General features: G+C 40.4%; 2 protein-coding genes across 6 annotated transcripts; one reads left to right on the top strand and one right to left on the bottom strand.

Annotated features, from left to right (window-relative positions):
- Positions 1–1,402: 1,402 nt before the first annotated feature.
- On the bottom strand, positions 1,403–21,931 carry LOC134212669 (homogentisate 1,2-dioxygenase). Its single transcript, XM_062690718.1, has 4 exons — positions 21,715–21,931; positions 3,229–3,682; positions 2,641–3,174; positions 1,403–2,293 (listed from the first exon to the last, which is right to left on the bottom strand). The coding sequence occupies exons 1-4, from the start codon at positions 21,727–21,729 to the stop codon at positions 1,989–1,991; spliced, it is 1,308 nt and encodes a 435-aa protein (XP_062546702.1). The 5' UTR covers positions 21,730–21,931; the 3' UTR covers positions 1,403–1,988.
- On the top strand, positions 11,111–15,529 carry LOC134216813 (uncharacterized). Of its 5 annotated transcripts, none has more exons than XM_062695613.1 (3): positions 11,111–11,538; positions 11,833–12,134; positions 12,541–15,529. In XM_062695613.1, the coding sequence occupies exon 3, from the start codon at positions 12,546–12,548 to the stop codon at positions 13,605–13,607; it is 1,062 nt and encodes a 353-aa protein (XP_062551597.1). In that variant the 5' UTR covers positions 11,111–11,538; positions 11,833–12,134; positions 12,541–12,545; the 3' UTR covers positions 13,608–15,529. The 5 variants fall into 5 exon arrangements, 4 of the variants coding, with proteins under 4 accessions (XP_062551597.1, XP_062551596.1, XP_062551595.1 ...); XM_062695612.1 differs by having other exon boundaries at positions 11,129–11,548; XM_062695611.1 differs by having other exon boundaries at positions 11,129–11,548; positions 11,839–12,134.
- Positions 21,932–21,960: the final 29 nt, after the last annotated feature.

The raw sequence follows: 21,960 nt of genomic DNA on the forward strand, positions 1-21,960 counted from the left end.
TTATTGTAGGATATCCTCAGTTGTGTTCAACGATATCCGGTAGGAATTGTAACCTATTGAATCTGCTACTTGAAATATTGGGGTAAAAATGAACAATTGTTTTTTTGGCGCTTGGTGTGTTTTGGCAGAACCCCGGCCACATGTGAAAGCGATGAGGTGAAGAAGCATATATGAAATGTAAATCATTGGTTATTCAGCTATGTGCACGGTGAATACTTATTTGTTTTACTGAAGTATTTCAAGTGATTCATAATTTTACATAAATTGTTTAGGTAACTGTTAAGTGTGATTAATAAAAATCAAAATTCCTACCATTGAACTTTATAAAATCTATTATAGTTGTTAAACCATGTTATGCTATATATTATTCTATTCAAAAAATGCAAGCTCAAATAGGTAAGATATATGTAGGTTGTGCCTCAATTGCTTAGTTGATTGTTTTTATTAAGTAGATTACCTATGAATATGCGATGAAACATTATTTAAAAATATGTGTAAGTCATTTCGAAAAAGTAATAAAGCCTAGAATTTTGGTAATACAGCGTTTTTGTTGGTGAAAATATTTATTTGAGATAATATTGTTTCATTTTTCAAGAAAACTAAGTTAGGCTACTCGGAAATGGAATTTCTTTCTTTCTAACGAATTGCACTTTTTCACTTGCACCTTGCACGAAACACTTAACAACAACAAATATTATGGAAAAGAAATGATATGTGCTTATAGGCAACAAGAATCTTGAACAGTCCATTTTCAGATAGATATACGCGCTGAGCACCATCTCACATTAAGGCTTTTTGTAGACATTTTTACTTTGAACGCTTTTTTACGTCCACACAGAGCAACAATTCACACTTCAAGACTCATGCACATTCAAACAATATATTTATAATTGCTGACCAGCAAAAATAGGAATGAAGTGTATTTGAAAAGCAACACAGATGAAGTCAGTTTATTTTTCTATCAGCGTTTGTGAAAACTAACGAACGAGAACCAGATTTATATATTGTGGAATGGGGCTGGTACATAAAAAAAGCGAAATATAGTAGCTTAGAAAGCGACAAGACGAATACAATAGGGAATAATACACACAGGACTGTATAGGGTGAAGTTTATTAGGGAGAGGGGAGTGAATTCAATTGTTCCAATTAACTTTAGCACTTTAGGAAGCGGAAATCCTTACAATAATGCCACTCCTTTATTACGAGCACACGATCGAACTCAAAATGTGCTACAACGCACTCATACATTATTGCAGCGCAAAGTTTTTTAAATGTTGTTCCATACTTTTTCACACGATGCCGCGCTTTCCGTTCCTCGATGTTACGCATAGAAATTCAAAACTAATTGAGCATGTGTGCAGGTTATTGAATATCGGAGGCAAGTGAATTACAAATTCGAAAATAAGCACGAAACCAAGGCTTTATTTTTTCTCACAGAATCTAGCTCTAGGTGTAATATAATCAAATAAATTTATCGGAAGATTGCAGAACATGCAGAATGAGTGATTATTGTTTAACACCATATTGTTGATTGAACTTAACAAATGAGACAAATATAAGACAGAAAGATTAGAATACCTAAATGCTATGGATTAAAAATTATACTTAAAAAGTAAACCGTTCTTGAGATTATAGTTCAAATGGTAACGAGACGCGACAAACTAAAAACTAAACGAATTGCACGCGGGAGTGTACTCTTAACGTAGAACAATGTAATTTTAAAGTAAACTACCATGAAACAGAAACTCTTTCACACACAAAAACATGTGTGATAAACTCTTAAGTATTAACAGCGAATCAAGAGATACCGCAAAAAAAGATAAATTTTATAAATTTGCTTCAAGACAACACTAACAGAACGAAAGTGAGACAGAGAATTAAATTCGACTTTGTCCTCGAGGAATCAATACCGTGAATGTCACTTAGCATAGAATTTCAATCCAAAAAGCCGAAATCCCTGATCAAGAATTAGCAAGTCCCATAATCGCTCAAATCGTAAATTTCTTCTCCAATGCCTGCCAGCACTCGTAGTACTTGGCGTCCAGCTTCTCGCACGTTTCCTCGCCCCACTTGGTGACGGCCATACTCAGCGAGGACTCGAACATGAAGGCCTGTGTTCCATCGGCAATACGTTCCGGTTTCAGTTCCGCACTGGAGGCACCCTCGAAACATTTCCTATCCGGTCCGTGCGGTGTCATCATCGAGTGGAGCGATGCCCCGCCCGGTAGGAAGCCGCCTTCCTTGGCCTCGTAGCGTCCGACAATCAGACCCATGAATTCGCTCATGCAGTTGCCTAGAATTGATCGAATTTATTATAGAGTCACATAAGGATGAGTGGTTGAAAACTTGGTGTAGCATTCATTTCTTCGATCTCTAATTTGCCGAGAATGCTTGAGTTTTCAATTCATTAAATTGATGCAATGCACTTATCTGATATTGTCAAGGATTGTACCTATCTAGTTTGCAAAAAAAATCCTTCAACATAAAGAGCATTTTACAATGTCTCTGTGGTATGACAATGGTTATCAAATGTCGATTTGTTTTTCACCTAATCTGCCGTTCTACACATAACTGTCCGATGTACATAATCTTGGAAATCAGTGAAAGCATGGATATTGCATTATAAAAGTTCATACTTACGATGATAGTACGGTGGTCTGAAAGTGTGCTCCTGAACGGACCATCTGGGTGGGAAAACGACAAAATCCGCTATAGCTGTTCCGTACCGGTTACTTGGGCACGTCAACACCGTGAAAATACTTGGATCACAGTGGTCGAAACTAACCGAATTGATCACCATGAACTTGGCCAGATCGTACTTGTACGGAACGTAGTTTCCGTGCCATGCGACAACATCGAACGGTGAATGATTTTGAGTGGCAACGAACAGCGCTCCCTGATACTTGGAGACGACCTTGTATCCCTGGACATCGCGATCTTCGAACCACGCTGTTGGAGTAAGGAAATCACGCGGGTTTGCCAGTCCATTTGCCCCGATTGGCCCCAAATCTGGAAGCTTGAAATGCCCGTCGTAGACTTCCAAGATGTATCCTCGAGTTGGTCCTTCAACGGCTACACTGAATCGTATACCCTGCGGTATCACACAGATCTCGTTCGGTTGAACGTACAGCTTCCCGAACTCGGTTGTTATGTCCAGGGAACCCTGTTGGGGAACTATAGAATCCATTTGTTAATAAACACTTTCTAACACGAATATATCAAACAAACCAATCAGGAAGTCTCCATCGCTGTTATACATAGCCTGATTCTCCATTGAACTGTTGCATAAGAACACGTGCACGGCCAGTCCGTTTCGGCTGCGGGCATCTCCGGCACCGCAGACCGTGTGCAACCCCGCCACAAAGTCCACCTTGGCGTCATCCGATGGCACATCGAACGGATTCCACCGCATTTGATTCGGATTGGGGTGCTGTTCATCCCATTTTCCGCGCAGGAACGGAGCGACATCGTAGCGCTCGAACGGTTGGTGAATCACCGAAGGCCTTACACGATACAACCAGCTGCGAACGTTTTCGGTCCTTGGAGCGGTGAATGCACTGCCGGACAGCTGTTCAGCGTACAAACCGTACGCGCATTTTTGCGGCGAGTTTTGCCCTACCGGAAGTGCATTCGGACAGCGAGTGTCCTCCGAGGAGAAATGCGATCCAAATCCGGAGAGGTACTGTGGGGAATGAGGGAATTTAAAGTGAGCACAGGGGGTTGTACGAAATTTGCTCGTAAATCCAGCTTGGTCGCAATATTCATGAACTATTCACTGATAGAAGTATTGCAAAATAAAAAACTGCCACTACCTTTTATCAGATGAGATGTCCAACCGAATTTAGCGCATAAAGTTGCATATAGATAGCTTGTCGAATTGAATACTTATTACGTTTGTTCGAGATAGGTGGATGGATACAAAAGCAATAACATATAATGGTATCCAGCCACAGAAGTTTAGTTTCATGTGCGTTTTAAAAACTTCTTACGTACATATATGGTAGGAAAACATCGTAGATACACCTTCAGAATTCCACAAAGTGCTCCACAATAATTTATGTAATACCTAAGGCAAAAGCAAATAACTGTATTAATTTATATATCTGTTCAGATTATCAGGTACTGTATTTTTTGAGAATTTCTTCGAAGACTTTAAGATCTTCGAATAATTCTTTACATATTTCTGAACTTTCTTCGGATTTTTGGGTCCGATCATTTAATCACCGCCTCTTTTCTTTTTCTATTTTGTTCCGATTACGCGCTCTTCAACCTGACCTGCACATACAAAATAATGCGTGTATGATGCATGGCAAACCGTTCTCTGCTGAAAGTGCACGTGTTGGACAATATGTGGCGGTGCGTCGTCGTTTCGGTATCGTGGAGTAAAATATAATGCGCCCCCATCGTAGCATTTCGGTTGCCTCATATGTCGCCTGTAAAAATTCCGTGCATATTTTACGATTATGTATTTATACTCAATCGTTAAATTTGTACTAAACATATGACAAATGCACATGATCCAAGTATTTGTATAAGAATGACAAGAAATCTATTGAGAGTTTAAATGTTAGGGACAAAATTTGTACCTGTGCAGTGCACAGGTTGCGCATGCGGACGTGCCTCTGAGTGGAAGAGGAGAGTCGAGAGTGCTGCAACCCCGCACGAGGGCGAAAGAGGCACGATACGTGAAGAGACGCAGCAACGGTACCGTGCTGATAACCCACGAAAGTTCTATGATAAGTTATCGCTCACGTAAGGGCCACGTCCCACAGCACGATATGTGAAAGTACATAAACGGGAACCTTTTTACGAACGAGTGCGGGGTGATCCAAAGGTGGCGGCAGGTGGTTGCAACGGTGGTGGTATGGTAATCTGGGAGCACGCGCACAGAACATACGTCTTTCGGCTCCGAATGTCTCCAGAAAAACCAAAAGGAGATCGGCCGACTGAAAACCAACAAAGCCCCTGGGGTTGACCAACTACCAGGAGAGCTGTTAAAATACGGTGGTGAGGCACTGGCTAGTTAGAGCGCTGCTCTGGGTAAATACCAGAGGAGGTTCTGCGGCAGAAGTGGATGGAAGGTGCCGTGTGTCCGGTTTACAAAAATCAGAAGGGTTATATACAAGATACGACCGCCCGACGTAAACTACGGAAAACAGATCATAAGATAATTATTTTGGTTAGAGCCTAGAGTGATTGAAATGTTGACTTATGCTTGAACGATAACATTTGCTGTTTTGGTTAACCTCCTAAATTTTCAACTGAATTGGTTATAATATAACTGAGTACGAGCAGTTTGAAGTTTGTATGAAAATTACTATAGAAAACGCCCCGTATGTGAGAGATCATTACGTGAGGCGGATCACTAACTATTTAGGGGAAGATCTCCCAGCGCCGGACACCTCCCAATACCGGACACTTCTTAAAACGACACTACTTGCAGAAGTCCCTCCTTCATCTTATTAAGTACAAAAGGAAGCTATTGAACAGGCTTCTAACGGCAAGGAATATCAGATCTTCATGTGATAAACTTTGTACAAAACTACACTTACTTCAATTCAATTGTTTCTTCTTGCTGAGAAAGCCACAGAAATGAGCAGAAACGAAAATTGAAGAGGACATTGAAAAAGGTGGGAATTTGGATTAGGATGTAAAAAATTTGGCTGAAGAGTCAAATAAGCTCCACTAACAATTTTTAATATTTACAACTTAAAGCACGTGAATAATATTACTATTCTGAATTATGTCTTTACTCATGTACTTAGTCACATTTGAACATGATGCAATAGTGTCCGGTACTAGGAGACATTTTTCTGAATCGTAAAATTTTTCACCAAAATTCATCGTCGAAAAACGTGTTCAAATGATCAAATATAGTTTGTATGAATCATCAATGGTCAATAGTCATATTTTGTGTTTCTTTCTTCTATTTATTCCTCCTTTGAGGCAATATAACTCACGAAGAGGATGACCGATTTGCGAGATTTTCTCACTAATCGATTCGTATTGGGATCAGCTGTGTTTCTATATGCCTAAGGTTAGTAAAATTTAAAGGAAAAGTTGGGAAAATTGTCAAAATACAATATTAAGGCGAGTTTGGAGAAAACCTAATGCGATCGCTCAAAAAATGATCTAGAGTGCGGCGTCGTCGCAATCAACGCAGAAAATGACATTTCGAACGTTAAACGAAAATACCCGAGCAACGCAGGGTACGTTCTGCTAGTATGGTATAAAAGGAAATATAATCCGGATACTTAAAGTTTTTTTTGTTTAATGGCTTATGTGTCCGGCACTGGAGGATCTCCCCCTAAATATAATCAACCCGAAGACTTCGTAGAATATTTCTAAATCTGTAAGACGATTGTTGTTGCGAACCGATCGGATTTTCGTAGGCAAAGTTATAAAGAAAATAAAACTGCTCATTATTGATGTTATTCTTTCACGTGCTCAATTGAATTTCCCACGATTTAGTATTTCCTTAATAAGCGGGGAATTGTTTCGCAATAAAGACGATTTATTCACTTGCTAAGTTTCCTATGTTGCCAACGTACTCATATATTTTTAGATATTAATGACCAACGTTGCAAAACGGTTTTCCGAAAAATTTACTGTTTTCATAGTAATTCTCATACAAGCTTCAAACTGCGCGTGCGTGCTTAGTCAAATTACAACCATTGGAATGTTGGATATATAGGTTTGTATATGTAAACGTTTTGCCGCATGTAATGTGTAGTTTTTCCGCAAATCATGTTCGATCGCACACCAATCCATTTATGTTTCGAACAAAATTGGCGTAACTCACTATATATGAAAATGGTTGGATATGACAATTTAAAATTTTCATTTAAAAACCCCAAATTTATTATTCCGCAGTGGTGATGATGCCTTTCTCCGTTTGTTATCCGACTTAAAGTGATTAATACATTTCATAGTTAATTTCCTATTAAATGGCGATTAAATGCTTTTGAATTGTTTTTTTTAAAGGGATGCTGCCTAAATAGTAGGATACACTCAGTGACTGAGTAAAATTGCATTGCTCTCTCTTTCTATCCCACAGAAATTTTACTCAATTTCCTTCAAAGGGTTAGAGTGTTTGTTTAAAATTGATCAATTTTATTATTCACTTCTTGCTTACATGAACATGTCCAGCATCTGTAGCACTTTTTCATAAACACTACTTTTTTGCTCCGACCGCGGTCATTGCTCTGGTTCTATTTTGTACTTTTGTGCGAATCATCGCACAAAAGTAGAAGCAAAACCAACCGCAGACGGCGGTTGTAACGAAACTGTGAAATTTTACTGAGTTGGTGAAGAATCGGAATTTTTAATGTTTTTTCGTCGACAATCAATAATTCCAATAGGCTTAAAAAAATGCTGTAGAGTTGCCCAATCGATTGATAATAAAATCTCGAAAATCCATTGAAAGATAAAGGAGCTATTAGCGTTTGAAATCTATCCTAATTTCGTGACGGTCTCGAATTTGGAAATTTCGGTTTTACACCCTGTATCTGAGTCTTCCCCTTAGACGTAGTTTACGTCAAAAGGGCGATAAGCTGGATTGTAGCAACTACCGCGCAATCACATTGCTGAACGCCGCCTACAAGGTACTCTCCAAAATTGTATATCACCGACGAAATCGAGGTGGTTGAAGAATTCATGTACTTGGGTTGTACTTAAACAGAGAAATTCGGAGGCGCATCGTGGCAGGAAATCACACGTACTTTGGACCCCGCATCGAATAGAGTTCGCCGTCGTACCAAACTGACTATCTACAAAACGCTTATTAGACCGGTAGATATCTGCGGACACGAGATATGAATGATGCTCGTAGAGGTCCAACGCGCACTGGGAGTTTTCGAAAGGAAAGTGCTGCGTACCATCTAAGGTGGGGTGCAGATGGCGGACGGTACGTGGAGGAGGCGAATGAATCACGAGTTGCATCAGCTGTTCACTCTCCGGAAATCGGACGACTGCGGTGGGCTCGAGAACGATCCGACGAGAACATGAAGGCGAGGTGCGCTCCGAGTAAGGTGGATCGATCAGACAGAAGACGATTTACGGACCCTTCGCAAACTGCAGGGTTGTCGACGTGCAGCCATGGATCGAGGAGAAGACTTTCACTTTCAAGAAAGTTATCCACAAATTCCTCTGAAAATCGTTCGAAAATCCTTCTCATGTAATTGTAATTCCTCCTTATCTTAGGAAATTCACGAGGAAATTCCTTGAAGATTTCTTTTCTTCTCTCCAAGATTTACTTCTAGATATTTCTTCGACTATTCTCTCTTCAGGAAGAATCCGGCATTTCCTTCCGGCATGCATTCGAGAGTTCCGTCAAAAATACATACGGAATTTCTTCCCAAAATTCTACCAGAAGTTCCTTCAAAAATTTATGACGGAAATCCTCCGATTTAGCTCCATAATTTCACTTGTAAATCTATAAGAAATTCCTTCGGAAATTCTTCTAGGAACTTCTCCGGGCATTCCTCTCGGAACTCTTCCTTTAATTCCTCCGGGATTACTTCTAGGAAATTTTCCGGGAATACCTCCAAACATTCAATAGCGAAATCATCTAACATTCCAATCTGGAATTCTTTTCGCAATTACTTCAGAATATCCTTCAAGAAATCCTCTAGAAATATCTTCATGAATTTCTCCTGGAATTCGTCCAAGTATTTCCCCAGAAATTCTTACAGGTACTTCTCCAGGAATTCCTCAGGAATTTCTCCGGGAGATTTTCCGCGGAAGTGTACTAGAATTTCTTCCGGACTTCGCTTGGAATTTACTCGGATATCTGCCAAAAGTTCTTCCGCAGAACAATCCGCAGGGATTTCCTTCAGCAATTCGTCTGGGAATACTTTCAGGATTTCATCTGGGAATTTCTGCATTAGTTCCTCCTGGTATTTTTCTGGGAATTTCTTCGGATATTTTTTCGGAAATTCCTTTAGAAACTTCTCTAAGAATTATTTCAGGACTTCGATGTGGGAATTCCTCCGGAAGTGCTTGTGGGAGTTCTTCCAGGAGTTTTTCCAAGAAATTCTCCGGTAATACCTCCAGGAACTTTACAGGGAATTCCTGGACGATATTTGGCAGGAATTTCACGGGAAATGAGATTTCGGAAGTTCCTTCAGAAATATTTTTTCTCTTCCTCTAGGGTATTCCATCGGATGTTCCTCTGAAGTTCCACCAGTAGTTCCTTCGGGAATTCAATCAGGATTTCTTCCAGGAATTCATTTAGCATTTCTTTAGGCATTTATCTACAAATTCCTCCAGAAGTTCCTCGGAGAATTTCTCTGGGAATGGGAAATGGGAATTCCTCCGGGAGGTTCTTTTAAGAATTCTTCCAGGAGTTTCTCCTGGAATTCTTACGAAAGTTCCTTTGGGAGTTCATCCTAGAGTTCTTACGAGAGTTCCTCCAGGATTTCCTCCGGAAATTCTTCCTGTAGTTCTTCAATAAATTCCTCCGGAAGTCCCACCGGCAGTTCCTCCGAGAATTCCTCTGATAATTTCTCCGGAAATTCCTATAGAAAATCCCCTGGGAGTTCCTCCGGAAATTACTCTGGGAGTTCTTCCGGGAGTTCCTTTTCAGAGAAACACCCGGAGAAACTGCCGGTGAAACTCCCGGAGGGATTCTCGTAGAAACTGCTGGTGGATCTCCCGGAGGAATTCCCGAAGGAACTGCCGGAGGAGCTCCCGTAAGATCTCCCGTAAGAACTCCCGGAGGAATTTCACGAGGAACTCCTAGAAGAATTCCTAGAGGACCTCCCGGATGAGCTCCCCGAGAAACTATCGGAAGTACTCCGGGAGGAATTTCCAGTTTAATTTCTGAAGAAAGCCTAAATGATTTCCTGAAAAAATCCTGAATAATTTCCTGGAATAGCTTCTGGTGGAACTCCCGGAGGAATTTCCGGAGAAACTCCTGGATGAATTGCTGGTGGAACTCCCGGAGGAACTCTCGAAAGAATTTCCTGCGGTGAAACTACCAGAAGCATTCTCGGAAACAAGAGAATTCATCTTATAGACAAATCTCGTCTAGCTGAAAGGTTTCAGTTGGGGTTTGTAGCTGGACCATCATCATCATCAGAGAACCTCCCGGAGAATTCCCTGAGGAGCTCGCAGAGAAATTCTCGGAGGAGCTTCTGGTGGAAAATCTCTATAAATTCTTGAAAAAGCCTACATAAATTCCAATTTTGCCGAAATTCCCGGAAGAATTTTCAGAGGAACTGCTGATAGAACTACCGGAATTATTTTCGAAGGAAATCCTAGAGACATTCTTGGTCGAAATTCCGGTGGAACTCCTGGAAGAATTCCAGGAGGAATTTTCGGAGAAACTCCTGGAGGATCTACCAGTAGAAATCTTGAAGTTTCCACCGGAATTCTTTCAGGATTTCATTGCGAATTAATCTAGGAATTACTCCGAAAATTCCATTGTTGATTTCATTTTCGGTATAATTTCTGTATAAATTTCCGGTGGAATTCCTGGAGAAATTCTTTGAAATTTTTACAAGAAACTATTCGAAAAAATTCACGGAAAATTTTATGGAATTTACACAAGAAATTCGAGAATTTTTCGTGAAATTCTCAGGAATGTTTACTGGCAATTCTGCGGAATTTCCACGGAATATTCTTATTCTTAAAAATTAAGGGAAACAGCACGAAATTATTTGAATTATTGCAGGGAATTCTGCAGAGCTTATAAAGAAGTTCGTGAAGATTTTCTTGGAGTAAATAATGGTGGAATTTTCGGATCAATTCCCGGCAAATATGGTGGAATTCCTGAAAACACTGCCGAAGAAGTTACTGGAGGCATTCCTAAAGAATCCCTGATAGAATTTCGGATAGAATGTTAGGAACAATTGTCGAAAGAATTCCTGGAGAGAGCTTGCATATTGATTTTCCTGCCTATTTTACAATAAATATTATTTCAGAGAGGATTTGTTTTGAAATTCAGATGTATGGTTCTAGTTTTCTTAAACTTATGGAAGAATGCAGGATTTTTATAATAATTGTTATAGCCGATTTTATATTCTTTCTAATATGTATCCCAATTTGGGTATTTCATTATTAAACGTGTATGTGCTATAAAGTTATAGCACTCGATATGTCAAATATCGTCGAATAAACAGCTCGGCGTTTGTCGGCCTCTTTCGTTATCCAGACATCAAACGTGTTGGACGTAATTTGAAGACCAGCTCCGAAATACCAAGTGATTCAACTCCGGTACTTATAGTTTTCCTTCTTGATAGTTTTCTTGTCCGCTTCGGTTTCGTTTCCTTTCAAAGCCTTTCACGGTCATATCATTTGGCGACGAGGAAAAAATTAGCAAAAGAATTCGCGTGTGAAAAGTGAGTTTTGCCGGTGTGAAATTCCCGGATAACATTTGCCTCGGGCGGAGGCGCGATTCTTTGCCATACGAACAAGCAAAAAGAAAAGGAAAATTTGCCTCGGGTGGAGGCGCCATTCTGTACGGCAACAGTAACTAAAGGTCGGTGCTGAACGGGATCGTTTCCCCGACGGCGACTGTCCGGCGAATCGGCATCGGTAAGAGAAGGTTAGAAAAGGAATGCACAAGCACGCCATTTTGTGGCAGTGATTGTTTTTTCTCATCCATCGAAAAAGTAAATCACAAAAAAAAAAAAAAAAAAGTGAAAAATATTACCAAAAGTGAATTTTCATTTTAATTAATCGGTGATCTTTGCTAACGAGCTCAAGCGGCTAAGACGGTGTGTTTTATTCACTGTACCGTAACGCCATTTTGTTTTCACCAGCGTAGGAAGGAAGTGTTTTTTTTCTTCAAATTATATTGAACGAGTTTTTTTTCTTCTATTTACGGAGGTTTAGAAGCCCGTTTTTGGCAGCTGTTTGACCGTTCCGTATCCGTTGCGCTGACGGTTTTAGCAATCCGATCGCGGTAGGCGATTACGTTCCTATTCGAGAGCAGCTGAATAATTCGTTCCGTGTGGAACTGCTCCGTGTGGCGGTGGACTGTTGCTGACTGGCCGTTACGATTGCGACAACGATATCGGCGACGAGCAGCCGGAGGACCAGACGATTTTTCCTTCCTCTTTTTGGAGTGTGTATCCGTCGAAGGGTCTGGTAGCGTTGCCACGCTTCGGTAACAAGTTCATTCATAATCGGTAAGTCATTATTTTTTTTCTTTCATTGATTGATCATTATTTCAAAAGTGCTTTATGATATTGTATTGTGTGAATTGTTTGGTTCATGAAAAGGTACATTGTGTGTTAATACTGAACAATAGATCGTTTACCGCATAATTGGCGGATGTGCATTGTGTAAATTTGAATAGTTTTTTGACGATTTTTATTTTTTTGTGATTTTTTCGCTTTTTTTGGTGCAGTTACATGAATGTATTTGACTATCAATCTATATTGTGAAAAGTGTGTATAACAATAGGAGAATTTAGATCAATTTTTTGGAGCAAGCCTTTTTTGCGTTGATATTTTGCAATTTATTTCGATTTTTATTTTGGTTTAAATACTTGCCTCAACTGAATTTTTTTTAATTAATTTAAACAAATTATAGAAACGATGTCTTACGTAGCTCCGAATATTGATCCGTACCGCAAAGGACAATCATTTGCTTCCTGGTTTACGCGCCTAGGATACCATTTTCGCGTTAACAAAGTAGCGGAAGCAGACAGGAAGGATCAAATGTTTCTCTTAGGAGGCGATTTTCTTTTCGAAGTAGCTCAGAGCTTATACCTAAATGAACAGTTGCTGGATGCAGCACCCTTTGACGAATTGATCGCGAAGTTGAAGCAAAAGCTGGACAAAACGGATTCTGCTTTGATCCAGCGTTTAAAATTCGGGGCCCGGATACAGCAACCTGGTGAAACAGCTAGTGACTTCCTGTTCTCGCTAAAACTCCAGGCGGAGTATTGCAATTTCAAAGACGACAAGCAGGACCGCATACTGGATCGAATTTTGATAGGCTTGTCGGATGACAATTTAAGGCAGAAGCTATTGTCAGAGGATAGTGAGAAGTTGAATCTGACTCAGGTCGAGAGGATTGTGACAACATGGGAAATGGCTACTTCCAATGCGAGGGTTTTGACACAGGACAGTTCTACAGGACAAATTGCCTCTATAGTTGGAGGGCGAGGAGCACTCTTGCAGCGTATTAAGGATCTAGCTCAGGGTCGTGGACCAGTCAAGAGTCGACTAGGGTTCAATCCTCCGTCCGTTTCTCCTGCAAGAGGTATTCAGCGCAGCGCCACATCCCACAGGTACGATGATCGTAGAAACCATTCTTCGCAATCCAGGCAGTCTAGACAGGGGCGGTTCCAGGAGCAACGGAACAGATACCAGGACGCAGATATTCGACCGGCGGAGTCCAAAAATGATAAACGGATTGTCATAGATCAAAGAGTGTGCCACTATTGTGGAGTGCGTGGACACGTCAAAAGGAAATGTTTCAAACTGAAACAATATAAGAGAGACCCGGTCAATAATGTCAACATGGAGGAGCCTGGTACAAGCACGGATAACAAATTGTCCAGTATGATGAATCGTATGTCATGGGATGACAAAGTGATGATTCAGATAAAGGTGAAATACAGTGCATGCATGTTTTGTCCATTAATAATATAAGTCATCCATGTTTACTAGAACTAACTATTCAAGGTAGCACTGTGCAGATGGAGATTGATAGTGGCTCCACTGTTTCCGTGATTGGGAAGAAGCTATTTTTGGCTAAATTCGACATTCCCCTTGAAAAAAGTTTCAAAAATTTAATTGTGGTAAACGGTTCCAGATTAAAAATTGCTGGTGAAGTTATTGTTTCGGTTGATTTTAGGAATAAAAGGGTAAAATTGAAACTTTTGGTTTTAGACTGTGAACATGATTTTATTCCTTTATTCGGGAGAACCTGGTTGGACGTTTTCTTTCCCAACTGGCGAAATTATTTTGGTAAACAAGTTACGATAAACAAATTAATTGAAAACAAAAGCAACGACGTGATGAATTATGTTAGAACTAAATTTTCTGATGTTTTCGTAAAGTATTTTTCGACTCCAATTAAAGGTTATGAAGCCGAATTGGTTTTAAAAATTGACACACCTATTTATAGGAAAGCATTTGACGTTCCCAATGCAATAAGGGATAATAGTGCTGATAATTGTTTGCGATTCCCATTGGAGCAGTCAGTTGCTGATTCGGAAAAGATTGTTAGTGCTTGTGATGCTTCTGCTGTTATGGCAGAGCAACCAAAACAGTTGATTAATACGAAATGGATTCCTTCCACAAAACTTTTTGGTGAAATACACCAAGGATTTTTCTACTACAAACATCACGTTCATTTATTGAACGTTGATGGCTTTCCAAATTGGATGGAAGTTGAATGGATGAAAAATAGAACGGAATGTAAAAAATTGATAAAACTACTGTTAGCATATTTGGCTAAATTTGGGTTTCCAGACAGAATGTCAGGTAACAGTCCGTTATTCAGTCCTCATGACTTTAATAACTTTTTTGAGAGGCAAGGAATATGGGTTTTGGACAGTTCGCCGTATAATCTTGCTATTAATGGCAAGGTGGAGAGAATAGTTCGTAAAGATGTAATGAGAAAGTTTCTATTTGACTCAAAATACGTAAAACTCGAGGACCTAATTGGACTATTTTTAATAAATTTTAAAAACTATATGACGATGGAAGGATTAATTTCTTCTCGGAAAGTTTCAGTATATACTTTAAAACTGTTAATCAACATGATTAATGTAAAGGAATACAAAAACAATAGTTATGTACCATTAAGTAACTGTGACAATCGTATCGAAGAAATAACCAATAGATCTAGTACCGATAGTGGTAAAATGCCTAGTAAAGATCTTTTGGATAGTCTGATGGTAGGTGACGCATTATGGTACAAGAACAGCAATCCTCACCATCAGGCTAAATGGTTGAAAGCGTATTTTCTAAAACGAGTTTGTAAAAATATCCTACAGATTACAATTGGAAACGGACTTACGACCACGGCGCACCGAAGTCAAGTTAAGATCATCGACGATGCGGGCGGCCGGATGCGACGAAGGATGGTGGTGCATGTCGATCGAACTGTCGATAACCCTGGTCCATCACCACCACCTCTGCAAGAAACCATCCACGGAGAAGAGCCGGGCGAGGAGCCTTTCCGGGGTTTTCCGGAGTGCGAGTTGCGCGGTATCGAATCTCAAGTGGTTAAGCCGAATCGAAAACGGAAGTCCGATGCAAATTTGGCGCTCGATGGCCTGCCGAGGCGTTCGAAGAGAACGCGAAGAAGTAATTGCAAAAGTGAATTTCAATATTTTTGAATCAAATTGGATTTGTTCTTAATTGTTAATATTTTGTAAACTATAACTTAAAGTGTGAAATATGATCGAATAACTCCCAAAAGGGGGAGGATTAATATGTATCCCAATTTGGGTATTTCATTATTAAACGTGTATGTGCTATAAAGTTATAGCACTCGATATGTCAAATATCGTCGAATAAACAGCTCGGCGTTTGTCGGCCTCTTTCGTTATCCAGACATCAAACGTGTTGGACGTAATTTGAAGACCAACTCCGAAATACCAAGTGATTCAACTCCGGTACTTATAGTTTTCCTTCTTGATAGTTTTCTTGTCCGCTTCGGTTTCGTTTCCTTTTAAAGCCTTTCTCGGTCATATCACTTTCTAAATAGTTCGTTAATATTTTTCTCACTTTATTTAAAAACATCTGATGAGCAATAAATCACGCATTTTTAAATCCATTATTGTTTTAATCTGTGCTGCACATAAAAGACTTCTCCATTCAGCTCGTTCCATAGCTGCACTTCGCCAACCACGCAGTCTGCGGAGGGTCCGCAAGTCGTCCTCCACCTTGCCCGCTGTGCACCTCGCCTTCTTGTTCTTGTGTTTTATAAAACTACTATAAAACTACGATTTAGAAGACCAAAAAATCCCCCCCCCCTTTTCGAAATCCTGGCTACGCCCATGATTGGAAACGAAACTACTATGGTAACATACAAAAACCAGCCCAAATCCTGTATGCCATGTGGCCAACCGGCCCATCGGAGAGCAAAATGTAAAGATTCCTCCACGTTCATTGGAAATAGAACTCCATCAGCAGCTCCATCCACATCCAAATCATCCGAAGAGTTGTTAACACAGGCAGATTGTCCTCCTGTGAGCAACGAACTGCAAATATTATCGCCGCCAAACGATTCTATTGTTGAAAAACAACGACGAGAGAAGGAATATACGAATGGACTGACAAGAAAGTGAATCCTAAAAAGTTTGCGGTGACCAGTGTTCCTCAAGAACGCATCACAACGACAGGGTTCATGTTTCATGCACGCAAAGAAATAATATTTTAAAAGAAAAATTAAAAGCGGAATTGGTAATCAAGATTTTGGCTCTGTAAAACTGATTACGGTGAGTGAGCCTTTAGATAAGCTAATTAGAAAAAAAATATTAACAGGGAATATCTTCCAAATTACGAACTTTTCCCGAGAAATGTTTGGTTTGTGTGGGAAGGTGCTTGATACTATGGCAAATATTTTTTCCACCTTCAGGAATTCGAAAGTATGGCGGCGATTGGTACACCCACTCTTTATAGGTAAGAGAGTGAATCCGAATTACTGACAAAAAAATATTCAAGGTGGCCCACGACCGGGGAAATTCCCCTACCCACAAATTGAAATAAATTGGTATGTAATTCCATTCTTAACCATAGCTATAGCTTTGGGGGCTCGCCACCCGGTGTTTATATAGATAAGTTCATTCAGACATATTACTTCCCAACAGGTTTTAGAATAGAGAAGGAGATCGAAAATAGGAAAACCTGTTTTGAGTGTGCCGTCAGAAGAGTTATTGTAGTTGCGTAAAACTTTATATTTATTCGTGGTAATGACCAAGATGGAACAAGGGATAGATGTCATTTATTAGATATAATGAAGTTAGAATTTGATATAATATTCCTATTACCTACAACTAATTTGGAAAAAGCTCATTGCAGGTATCAGGACATTCATTAGGCCGAATGAGAAAAGAGAAGTGACATATGAGAAGTGAGTTTTTCCTTTTTTCTTCTTCACCGTTCTTATTTATCCTTCCTTCTTATTTCTTTTTTCTTCCTTGTACCGTCTTCCATGTCCCTTCTGTGTTCTTCTATCCTTTTTTTCTCTTCTTCCTTTCTACTTCCTAGTTTCGTCTACGACCTACTTCTTTCTTATACATTGTCTTAACTACCTAATACATATTCGCCCTTATGACCATTCTACCTAATGATCATTCGGCCTTATAACCCTGAACCGTAAGATCAATGTGACCTTACGGGAAGTATGTCTTCTTCAATGGCTCTTGTTGGACACTCCGAATCAATGAAAATTGATTTCATAGTATGTTGTCACAAACAAACCTATCTAGAAATATAGTAACGTTACTACACATACCAATTTATAGAAACCAACTTACAATCTAGTTTTCCTTCTGACTACAAAAAAACAAACACATCCGGGCTCGTAGTGACCTTACGAACTAATCACATACAATATTTATCACAAATGTAAATACTCATACGACTCAAAAGCCTGAGATCTTACAGTTAGCAGCAGTAGTGGAACAAATATACATACTGTCCGAGAGATGATTTGATTAGGGCAAAACAGTTAATATATGGGCCTGACGTTTTTGGCTGATGGTTCATTTGTGCTGAAAAGTTGTTTGCAACCAGAAACGAGGTAGGGCTTTAGGATCCAATTACCACAATGCGTTTGGTTAAGTTACCCTTTCAGGCTGGCTTCAACATCCCCTCATCGGCAAAAAGAGGAATGACCACCTGGTGTTTGAACTGGTGAAAGTGTTTGCACATCCTGCGTTCCACTCTTTTGCCAGGTCCCGATTGGCTCCAAAAAAATAATGCCGTTGTTCACGCCAATCGTAAACCACCTTTTGGTCACACTGGAATCCCGACATAGCCCATAGTGCGATGTGAAATCTACCATTATTACCTCTCAGGATGAGGCATCTAATATATCTAACATATGACACCGACCACAACGAGACGACAGTTTTGTGAATTTATTACTTCGACACTGTATTCTTCATACACAACAAAAGGGTTAGATGCCTACTTCTGACCGATCGTCAGCAGAGACATTTTGTCCCTCTACCCACCAATCTTTTCTCGCAAACAAGAGTCCTGGTATCAGCAACAGCAGTACTATAGTTGACCGCCGGCCAGTACGGTCCATTCGCATTGGCGAACCTCGCGCCGCTCGTCCCTAGTACCTTTAACCCATGGATCGGTATGGGTAAAGGTGCAGAATTGTGTACATTTATAAATATCGTCAGATGTGTAAATAAATTGTAAATGTGTAAATAGAGTTCAAGATTATATTATTTATTCAGACACGTCGCCAACCACGCAGTCTACGGAGGGTCCGCAAGTCATCTTCCACCTGATCTGTCCACCTTGCTCGCTGCGCACCTCGCCTTCTTGTGCCCGTCTGATCGTTGTCGAGAACCATTTTCACCGGGTTACTGTCCGACATTCTGGCTACGTGCCCGGCCCACCGCAGTCGTCCGATTTTCGCGGTGTGAACGATGGATGGTTCTCCCAGCAGCTGATGCAACTCGTGGTTCATTCGCCTCCTCCACGTACCGTCTGCCATCTGCACCCCACCATAGATGGTACGTAGAACTTTCTTTTCGAAAACTCCAAGTGCGCGTTGGTCCTCCACGAGCATCGTCCAGGTCTCGTGTCCGTAGAGGACTACCGGTCCAATGAGCGTTTTGTAGATTGTCAGTTTGGTACGGCGGCGAACTCTATTCGATCGGAGCGTCTTGCGGAGTCCAAAGTACGTACAGTATCCCCCCGCTGATCCGACAAATGTATGGCCGGACTATCGAGGTTTCTCTCACAGTCCACAGTCCGCACAACACAGTCCGATGAATAAAAAACAAATACAAATGGGTGTTGATACTTTTTAATACGGAAAATTCCGAATTAGCGAGATCCGGACTAACGAGTCGTCGGACTAGCGAGGTCCGGATAAGCTGGGGGATATTGTATACAGAACCGCAATAGTCTACATACTGCCGTGGCCATACTCTCGATGGTGATGCTCCAGCAGCGTCGTCGTCACTTCGTCCTTTGGTTGAACGATTGGGAACCTAACGTCGAACGGAGCAAACATCGGGCAACATTCCTCAATACAGAAACTCTCGTTCACATATCATCGGCTCTCCGGTTGTATCTATTTACGTTCTTTGCTTCTCTTTGTAAGATCCTCGGTAGGATTACACATCGTTCCCATCCATTCTCACACTTCAGGATGCGCATGCAGGACCGCAGCTTCAAATTACTCGAAGTGGACAAATACTGCAACGGTACCACCGCCGTAGTCTAACCTAAAGTAGGCGTCACACCCAGAAACCGCGTCTCCAGCATAAATGAAAAAGTAAGGTTGGAACCTTTTGTGTGCCTTCGAATCCAATATTCCGGAAAAACACGCAAGGAACTCGTACCTTGTCGATTAGATAGAACAACATCGTTCACTGCAGCCATCCCTTATAGTGTTCTTCCTAAAGCCTTTCGTCCCAACCGATTCCGCTATGCCACAAATCCTGCAGTGTGATCCTCCCGTGAATCAGAAATGGAGCGAGAAACTGTTTAGGATCCAACATGCTAGCTATGTAGGCTAGGCACCTTTTGGAATATACGGCTGAAGATCTCGTTAAAAAGGCGAAAGCATATCTTCTTCAGGATTCCAGAGCATTCTGGTGATTCTTTTTGTTTGACTATATTCTTGTTCACTTCTAGCGACTTCATCGTATTATTTGCTACTATCCAAGCTGCGGCAAAACTTACTTCGAGTTGCTGATCCAATTATTGATCTCTTCCAAAATGCCAGTAGATCTTTTCACTGTCTTCGTTTAAGTGTCCGCGCTGTCGGAGTAATCATCGACGTAATGCTTCCGGATGATAGCATCCGCAGCTGCTAGAAATCATCATAGCGCGGAGAAATGTGTTATTGTATTATCGTCGTTACATTCATGAGTCGGATTAATTGCTACTAGAAGATGTTGTAGGTGGAGTCGAGCTACTACATATCTGGCGGATGTTTAGAATGATTATTTGCAATCAAGCCGATCAAGTGCACCAAACGAGCAGAAATAGTACATCTGAGCTGAGATTAACAGTTTGGAGAACTCTCGGAGAGAGCGTGCATTCGAAGAAAAAAAAGGAATTAATCAGTGTTGGTGAATACATGGCTGACAATAGTCATTCTCGTCGTTTAAAGGGAGCGAAAAAAATATAGTCTGCGTCTGCGTCATAACACTGCACGACGCAACACCTATTCGGTTTCTTCACGCCACATGACTACCACGAAGATAGTCACGCAGTCAAAGGTTATGACGGTTTTCGTCGTCACTTCTTCACATAATTGATGGCACGTCAGTATAGACGGACTGGTTAAAAACATAATGGCGTCTCAAATAAACAAATAATAGGAACTTTGGTAATTTAAATGTATCAATAGCATTTATAATGCCTTCATACGTTACTTTTAATTCATTATTACAAAAGATTAATGCGCGTCATCGACGATGCATCGAGTAGCAATAAAGATACTACAATTCGTCGCTACTATGACATTTCGTGCTGCAACGATGACTTGACTATTGTCAGCCCAGCGTGAATTTGATCGCGATTGTCATGTGAGATGGCGGAGTCATCTGCGGGTTTGTTTGAGCTTTGGTTGTGATATTTTATTAGTTTTATATTTTCAAGTTTGTAAATCTTAATGCAACCAAGGAAAAAAAACCTTACCTCGGTCCGAAACCCCGTGTTTTATGCTGCCTTCTTCTTCTTCTTCTTATTTGCATTACATCCCCACACTGGGACAGAGCCGCCTCGCAGCTTAGTGTTCATTAAGCACTTCCACAGTTATTAACTGTGATGTTTTGAGGCCAGGTTATCATTTTTGCATTCGTATATCTTGAGGCTAACACGGTGATACTTTAATGCCCAGGGAAGTCGAGACAATTTCCAATCCGAAAATTGCCTAGACCGGCACCGGGAATCGAGCCCAGCCATCCTCAGCATGGTCTTATGCTGCCTAGGAAAAAGTATTATAAAGTGTGTTTCTAATATTTTTAATATTTAATAAATGTATGGCTCAGTTGAGTTGTTCTTACGACATCTGAGCCTACCAAATAAACGAATTAGAAAAAAAAAAGTTTTCAAAAGTGTACACAAGTAGTTTCCTGGAAGATATTTTTCATAATTTATAGAAGCAGTATAAAAGATGATACTCCCTAATTAGTCAACTACATTTGAATGATGATTTATTAAGATTTTCAATGCCTTTTGGAACCATTTTCCCTATTACCCCGATCACCCCCTGCCCAAAATTTGTTCATTGATTTTTGATATATTATTGATAAACATATAATAATTGAATTCTGAATACTTGTTAAATAAGTAATCAAGACAATCTAACGGTAAATATAGAAAATAGATAGAATTAAATAAAGAAGAAATGCATACCAATGCGGGTATTTCAATTAACGGAAGTTGTTATCAAAGTTTCAACCATGATTTGAACAATTTTAATAGCTTTGATGCTTTCTGGTTCTAATAATTTCTTGAAAACTGACAGCAAAAGCATAACGGTGCGATCCTTGCCTTGCAAGACAGAATACATACAACAGTTGTATTATCGGTAACTCACTTTATACTCGGGCATGGTTTCTTATCACTGGAAAATGCCACCAACACTTTCTATTCGCAACGCACTGCCGGTTAATAAGTTTGCACTACTCAAACGCAACGTAGGTATTATTCACTAATCTGTTCCGAACAAACCAACCACAGAGAAGGAAGATCGACTGATCGCGCCACTGCCGGGTTCGGCACTGTCCAGAGCTGACCGTGCGTCGACGGTCCTGATTCCGAACCTGTTGATTGGGGTCCGCCT

Source organism: Armigeres subalbatus, chromosome 2 (assembly GCF_024139115.2).
Source record: "Armigeres subalbatus isolate Guangzhou_Male chromosome 2, GZ_Asu_2, whole genome shotgun sequence".
Lineage (NCBI taxonomy): Eukaryota > Metazoa > Arthropoda > Insecta > Diptera > Culicidae > Armigeres > Armigeres subalbatus.

Excerpts from the sequence above, each read along its gene's own strand:
- LOC134212669 (XM_062690718.1), bottom strand. Across the intron at positions 3,175-3,228 it reads CGATGGAGACTTCCTGATTG|TTCCCCAACAGGGTTCCCTG; the intron begins GTTTGTTTGATA and ends TGGATTCTATAG. Across the intron at positions 2,294-2,640 it reads CAGACCACCGTACTATCATC|GCAACTGCATGAGCGAATTC; the intron begins GTAAGTATGAAC and ends GATCAATTCTAG.
- LOC134216813 (XM_062695612.1), top strand. The coding sequence starts at position 13,580 with ATGCATGTTTTGTCCATTAATAATATAAGTCATCCATGTTTACTAGAA.